Raw genomic sequence first — 7,662 nt, 5'->3', positions numbered from 1 at the left:
ATTATTAGCAAACAGAATTCATAGTCAAATTCGATCTTTCTCTATTTCTTTCCTCTCTTTTCTCCTTTTGCATTCTTTTCTGTTTTTAGCCATGACAACTATGACGTCATAAAGGAAGTTGACTCCATAGTCTGACAGACCCAAATAAAAAGAAGTCACCTGTCGTTGTTTACATTTGTATAACAACAAAGTCTTGAAGAAGGAAGATGAAATTCAAGTTTAGAGAAGAGCACACTTTTGGTAATATGATATCTGTTTTATTTTTACGTTTATTTAGGGTATAAAACCTTTAAATCGTGAATTACTGGTCTGGTTTTGGTTTGTTTTGAGACACTTATCTTCTATAGGTCTTTGCCCTAAATGGCCTTATGTCATAAGTAATTGGCTAATATTCATCTGATCGCTACCACTGTGAATCATGCCTTTTTTGACAATATAATGTTTAAGTAAAAGATATTCATAATAAGATTATTATTAGCTAATTATTAATAAAACGTACACTATAGTTGTTATATTTACAAGTAATTTGTTCCCCAAAAGTATAGATTTATTATTTATTTTTAATTGTCTCTAAACTTTGTGTGTGTATTTGGACTCAAACCATTTTAAAAAATTTTATGATGCTGAAGTGCTGAAGCTGTGTATGCTAAGCTGTTGATAATTTATTGCTCGTATGCAGTGTTTCATAGTCACAATTTTTACCAAAGTCTTATTATGCTATCATACAAACAAAGGTCAGAGCTATCTGTGGCAATTAATCTTGAATAAAACTATATGTATCAGCGTGCATGTATAAAATTACATTTAGATGATAATTAGGCTTAGTACTCATTCAGTATAGGCAACAAGACATCAAACATAAATTAATTTATTATTTTTTTTTTTTTTACTTTGACTTTATATCAGATTGCATCAGAGAGAGAGTAGCTATTCAAGATTTTTATATTCATGCCCAATGATATTATTCCCTATGAAACTAATATATAAAATTTTATACAGAGGTTATAGAATGTATTAACCAGAGATGTAATTTATCATTTTTGAAATTTCTTTTAAAGTTTAAAAAGGCTATAAGTTGGAAGAGCTGTGAATATTACATGTGATAAAGAAAGTCAGTGAAATTCATCATGTTTATAAAGAAGAAAGAATTTTTGTTACAATATTTGTTTTTAAAAAGTGTGAAAGTAAAATTACATAAATTATAACCAGTTGAATAGCAGTGCATATTTAAGCAACAGCAATTATAGTTACATTATATACAATTATTCTCTATTGATTATTACATTGTATACAAAAAAATTGAGAAAACTACCCGTACTAACGTTTACTAGTGTACTGTAATAAATTTGCAGACTATAGTGATATCATTGACATTTGTTAACACAGCATTCATTTCAGTCAGCCTTATTTTTAAGCTTTAGGACGTAGAACATTATGTAACACTTCAACAATAGAATAATTAAAAAATTAAGGCAATTGTGTCTTCGTACAGGGAGTTTAATAAAACAGTTTTAGATTACAATAAGACACTGAATAGGAGCCTGATTTGGATTATATTAAGGCTATATAAACAAAGAGATATTCTCATGATGTAGACTAAGGATCCAAATGTTTGTGTTTATTTCATATTATGTAAGTATAATTCACTTCATGTTAACAACAGTGATGTGTACAGCATTTGATTGAATATTCAGGTGTCATGATCAAGATGATGTATATGTTGTACATGTATTAAATAATGTACATACATATATATCCTAGCTGTGTAACAAGTATAGCTGGTAATTACATGTACTTACAAGCTATCTATTCCATTTCTTCTTTTAATGTGGACAGACTTGCATGCCTTTTCAATCCTGAGGTTAGATATATTGCAAAATTGGAGACATTTTTAGCTCACCTGAGCTGAAAGCTCAAGTGAGCTTTTCTGATCACATTTTGTCCGGCGTCCGTCAGAGCTGTCCCTGTCTGTCTGTAAACTTTTCACATTTTCAACTTCTTCTCAAGAACCACTGGGCCAAATTCAACCAAACTTGCCACAAAGCAACCTTGGGTAAAGGGGATTCAAGTTTGTTCAAATGAAGGGCCACGCCCTCTTTCAAGGGGAGATAATTAGGAATTAGTGAAAAAATAATGGCATCATTTAAAAATCTTCTTCTCAAGAACCACTGGGCCAGGAAAGATGAAACTTATGTGGAAACATCCTCAGGTAGTGTAGATTCAAGTTTGTTCAAATCATGACCCCCGGGGGTAGGGTGGGGCCACAATGGGGGATCCAAGTTTTACATAGAAATATATAGGAAAATATCTTTAAAAATCTTCTTCTTAAGAACAGCAAAGCCATGATTGGTCATATTTTTATGGAAGCATCCTCAGGTAGTGTAGATTCAAGTTTGTTCAAATCATGACCCCCGGGGGTAGGGTGGGGCCACAATGGGGGATCCAAGTTTTACATAGAAATATATAGGAAAATGTCTTTAAAAATCTTCTTCTTAAGAACAGTAAAGCCAAGATTGGTCATATTTATATGGAAGCATCCTCAGGTAATGTAGATTCAAGTTTTTTCAAATCATGACCCCCGGGGTTAGGGTGGGGCCACAATGGGGGATCCAAGTTTTACATAGAAATATATAGGAAAATATCTTTAAAAATCTTCTTCTTAAGAACAGCAGAGGCATGATTGGTCATATTTATATGGAAGCATCCTCAGGTAGTGTAGATTCAAGTTTGTTCAAATCATGACCCCCGGGGGTAGGGTGGGGCCACAATGGGGGATCCAAGTTTTACATAGATATATATAGGAAAATATTCTTCTAAAAATCTTCTTCTTAAGAACAGCAGAGGCATGATTGGTCATATTTATATGGAAGCATCCTCAGGTAGTGTAGATTCAAGTTTGTTCAAATCATGACCCCCGGGGGTAGGGTGGGGCCACAACGGGGGATCCAAGTTTAACATAGAAATATATAGGAAAATATCTCTAAAAATCTTCTTCTTAAAAACAGTAAAGCCATGATTGGTCATATTTATATGGAAGCATCCTCAGTTAGTGAAGATTCAAATTTGCTTAAATCATAACCCCCGGGGGTAGGGTGGGGCCACAATTAAGGATCCAAGTTTTACATAGAAATATATAGGAAAATATCTCTAAAATCTTCTTAAAAACAGTAAAGCCATGATTGGTCATATTTATATGGAAGCATCCTCAGTTAGTGAAGATTCAAGTTTGTTCAAATAATAACCCCCGGGGTAGGGTGGGGCCACAATTGGGGATCAAAGTTTTACATACAAATATATAGGAAAATATCGTTAAAAATCTTCTTCTTAAGAACAGTAAAGCCATGATTGGTCATATTTATATGGAAGCATCCTCAGATAGTGAAGATTCAAGTTTGTTCAAATCATTACCCTGGGGATAGGTTGGGGCCACAATGGGTGATCAAAGTTTACAGAGGAATATATAGGAAAAAGTCTTTTTCTCAAGAACAGAAAAGCCATGATTAGTCAAATTGATATGGAGGCATCTTTGGGTAGTGTAGAATGAAATTTGTTCAAATGAGGGCCCCGGGGGTAGGGTGGGGCCACAATGGGGGATCAAATTTTTACAAATGAATATATGGGAAAAAAATCTGCTGCTCAAGAACAACAAAGCCATTTGTTATATTGATATGAAAGCATCATCAGGTAGTTTAAAATTCAACACCCCCCTCCCTGTAAACTTTTCAATACTGTACTGATTTTTGCTTTTTTTCCTAGCCAATGTGCTCAGGTGAGCGATGTGGCCCATGGGCCTCTTGTTTCTTTATGAAAACAAAAACCAGTGAGAACTTCTTTAGCACTCTGTATTAAGGATTTAAGTGGTATGATTGTAGTTTAGTGCAACCTGAAATTTATTTTCAAATTGGATGGGGTTGAGAAAGGACCCAAGAACAGGGTGTATTTGGTGTGAAATCTCTGTAGGAATCGGAAGTGTACAAATTATTCATAGTTTAATGTCCAGTCAAGCAGATGATTTGTCGGCTGACCACAACTGGACAGACTTTACAAAAGCTACACAGAAAAATGTTACATTACAATGAAATATGTTGTCAAAAAATTGTAATATTTAAGTCTGCTTTTCTTAACATAGGTACATTTCACATATTTAAATTGCATTCGCTCTTGGTGCAAGAGGATCAAAATATAAATTTATTCTAAATTTGTAATAAATCAGTAAATAAAATCAAACTGAGAAATGACTAGAGAGTTTGTTAAAAAAATAAATAAGTGCTCCAAATGAGGATCTGGATCGAACCAATAAAACATATAGATTCCTCACTGTCATGGAAGAACATATCACTGCTCTATCATTCCAACATAATGAGAATTTTAAAATGATAATGAAGCAGAGCATTTACACAATGTGATTTTTTTTGTGAAAAAAAATTAATTATGAACCCTGGGTCTTCTCTCCGTTTATTACAAATGTTTGCTCGCTTCTTCAAGTTTAGTAAATAACGTTTTAAAACAAAATGATCAAGAGATAGCAAATTTATAGAAAAACATGGCTGTTTGAAAATATTACATTTTTTACCAAATGAGTGAAATGACTCATCTAGCCATATTTCGTAACATATTTTAGCATGTCAAAACACAATATCGGGAAACTATTTCTCTTTCCTTTATCATAGGCATTAGGCAACCTGGTTGTCATCAATTGAATGCTAAAATATCACATGTCTGATCAATAAGATCTTCACTTTTCAAGTGTGCCCAAATTCCTGCTGAATCTAAATCAAATATGCCTTATTCTTTTTGGGACACAGAATAATAGTTAAATGTTAAGCTTACTGTATGTGTACTTGAAAAAGCAGACGTTAAATTTTAGCGGCTTTGGCGTGAACAACAATGAGCTAATTTATGAATACCGCTAAGAAATCATTTATATATATACAATACATGGCATGGATATTTTAAGTGCTAATTCATGATTACGCCAACAACTCAATACCCAGCGATTGGGCTAAATTTTGAATACGCCACTTTATGTACACATACAGTATTTGGTTAAGCCTCCTGGAGTTATAGCAATTCATCATTGTGGACTCTAGAAATCTAATTGTTGATGTATTAGTTTAAAAGAAAACTGTTTTTTTAATCATTTGTAATTCCAAAATATGAATGATTTTTGAACATAGAATTTTACAAATGAATAATATTCTTTTTTTTTTTTTTAGAGCAGAGACAGGCAGAATCAACAAAGATCAGAGACAAATACCCTGAAAGAATTCCTGTAATTATTTAAGACACATTGTATAATTTGCTTGTCAAACATAAATTTAAAGGAATTATTAGAAATGCAGTATGTGGTGTACCACATGGTTTTAGTACATAATTTAGAAAGAGCAATAAGCCAGACTTAATTCATATATAACAGAGATGAATATCTTTAACATGTTTAACAAGTATACATTTATTTAATAGTATAGGTCGATCAGTGTTATGTTAGTGTAGTACACAATATGTAGAATTTTATTTTAACAAGTACACATTTATTATTTTAATAGTATAGGTCAATGTTAATTTAGTTGTAGTACATGATAATGTAGAATGTACATTGTATACTTAGTTTATTGCATAATTAAAGTTTATTATAAAAGTGTAAATGAAATTTTATAAAAGTTTAAATTTCCAAAACTCTAGTATTGTTCTTTAATAAAATTTCAGAGATCTTTAAAACTTGAAATAACTGGTTTGCCTCTATGAAATAGGTCATCGTAGAGAAAGATCCGAAGTCACAGATTCAGGACATAGATAAACGGAAGTTTCTGGTTCCCAATGATATCTCTGTGGCTCAGTTTATGTGGATTATTAGAAAGAGGATTCAGCTCCCGTCAGAGAAAGCTATATTTCTGTTTGTAGGCAAGGTCTTACCCCAGTCCAGGTATGTATAGTAACAAACCAGGTAGTTATAAAACATACAACATCAAATGTTAAGATTCATAAAAAAATCATTAAAATTTATAAATTATAAGTTACTGTATATATTGAATTTTCATGCCTGCATGCTTTATTTTCTCAAATGTAATAGCATCCAAGAGATCATCACAAAATAGCCATGATAACTTTTTTCAACTGTCCATCCAACAAACCCTTTAAAGCAGCAAGAGGCTGATGCTACGTATTTTTCTCAAAAATATTTATGCTTGGATACAATATCTCTTAACCATTTTTGCTGTTAAAATGTGCTGTTAATGATAACTCTTAACTAAATCTGTTAAAGATTGCCTAAGTATTTGTGTCAGAATACATTAAAAATAGTGTCTATAGATTTAAAAATTGTTACGAATAAATGTATAATGATGTTAATTAATTTAGTAAAGACAAAAAAATCTTGACAAAAAAGACACATATTCTATATGAATGCATAAATAATCTATTAATATCATTAGAAACATTATTTTTCTAGATCTTTTTCTACATTAGAATTTGTTTTAAAAGTATGTGTAATTGATATTTTCTTTATTCCAGTGCAAGTATGGGTCAGGTGTATGAAGAACACAAGGACGAAGATGGCTTTCTTTATATTGCATACAGTGGAGAGAATACATTTGGAATGTGAACTCTTGATACATCAGCAAAATTTTCCATTATGACATTGTTTCCTATTTAATTTTTTTTTTCATTTCATGATTCATTTACATCATTTTACAAATATGATATAAAAATAAGCTAATTATTCCACAAATATTAATGGTAATGTCAGTCACTCATATTTAATTGGAATTTATTTTCTTCAGCAGACATTCTGGTTTTTCAATATTTTTTTTTTTTTTTTTTTTTTGAAATTCAAACTTGAATTATAATTAGATTTTAATTCCGAAAGTAACTGTTTTTTTTTTTTTTTTTTTGGTTTTTTTGGTTTTTTTTAAGGGAAATATTATTATAAATGTCTTCAATCTCAACATGATGAATTGAAAGTTCTTAGTAGTGTACGTGTCATTTGGTACTAGGTTGTACAATATTGTAAATATTCACATCCAGCTTTATTATACGAATCAATCAATACAACAAAACAGAATTTTTATTTTCGTATTAATACAATGTTTGACCATTTTATAGGGCATATCTGATTTAAAGTCTGTTTAAGTGAAAAACAGTAAATACTTTTTTTTTACTTAAATGGCCTCTTTTCCATGAAAATTTTTAAAATTGTCAATAAGAAATTTTTGAATAATTGTGATCATTGAAGAAAGTTTAAAAATCATGCTATAGATATAAAAAGGGGGGTTTTGATTTGAATCAAATTAAATTTTAATGTACTGGTACATATATGCTAATTAAAACCACAGACCTCTCTATTATTAATTTATATTTCCGATCTAGTTTACATTACTTATTATTTGTGTCTGTGATATCGTGTATGCGGTAACATTTATTATTTGAAATACAGATTGGGAAACATTCAAACTGTTGGTGTTAATATGCTATTTCCACATTTTGTGTTTTATGTTGATTATTTTCCTTCTGTCACTCTAAATGTTTGAAAATGCTTGATAAAATAAACCAGCTCACCATCTGCAACAAATTACATTGGTTTTTATCAGCTATTTGTTCTAGACAACATTGTTTTTTCAGTCTTGATTGAATTTATTAAGAAAGAAATTAAATTAACATGACCTT

At 30.9% G+C, this 7,662-nt stretch overlaps 1 protein-coding gene across 1 annotated transcript; it reads left to right on the top strand.

The window, feature by feature from the left end:
- Positions 1–97: 97 nt before the first annotated feature.
- On the top strand, positions 98–7,570 carry LOC133172642 (gamma-aminobutyric acid receptor-associated protein-like 2). Its single transcript, XM_061307581.1, has 4 exons — positions 98–240; positions 5,217–5,272; positions 5,751–5,923; positions 6,511–7,570. The coding sequence occupies exons 1-4, from the start codon at positions 207–209 to the stop codon at positions 6,599–6,601; spliced, it is 354 nt and encodes a 117-aa protein (XP_061163565.1). The 5' UTR covers positions 98–206; the 3' UTR covers positions 6,602–7,570.
- The last annotated feature ends 92 nt before the right edge of the window (positions 7,571–7,662 follow it).

This window comes from Saccostrea echinata, unplaced genomic scaffold (genome assembly GCF_033153115.1).
Source record: "Saccostrea echinata isolate AGI-Se365-2 ecotype Australia unplaced genomic scaffold, CSIRO_AGI_Sech_v1 ptg000054l, whole genome shotgun sequence".
In the NCBI taxonomy this organism is placed as follows: domain Eukaryota; kingdom Metazoa; phylum Mollusca; class Bivalvia; order Ostreida; family Ostreidae; genus Saccostrea; species Saccostrea echinata.
The sequence above is the reverse complement of the archived record's forward strand: the minus strand, read 5'-3'. Positions and strand labels throughout refer to the sequence as shown.

What these genes read in the sequence shown, in the direction of transcription:
- LOC133172642 (XM_061307581.1), top strand. Translation starts at nt 207, where the DNA reads ATGAAATTCAAGTTTAGAGAAGAGCACACTTTTG. An exon ending in AATACCCTGAAAGAATTCCT is followed by an intron (nt 5,273 to 5,750) that starts GTAATTATTTAA and finishes TCTATGAAATAG; the next exon opens with GTCATCGTAGAGAAAGATCC. An exon ending in AAGGTCTTACCCCAGTCCAG is followed by an intron (nt 5,924 to 6,510) that starts GTATGTATAGTA and finishes TCTTTATTCCAG; the next exon opens with TGCAAGTATGGGTCAGGTGT.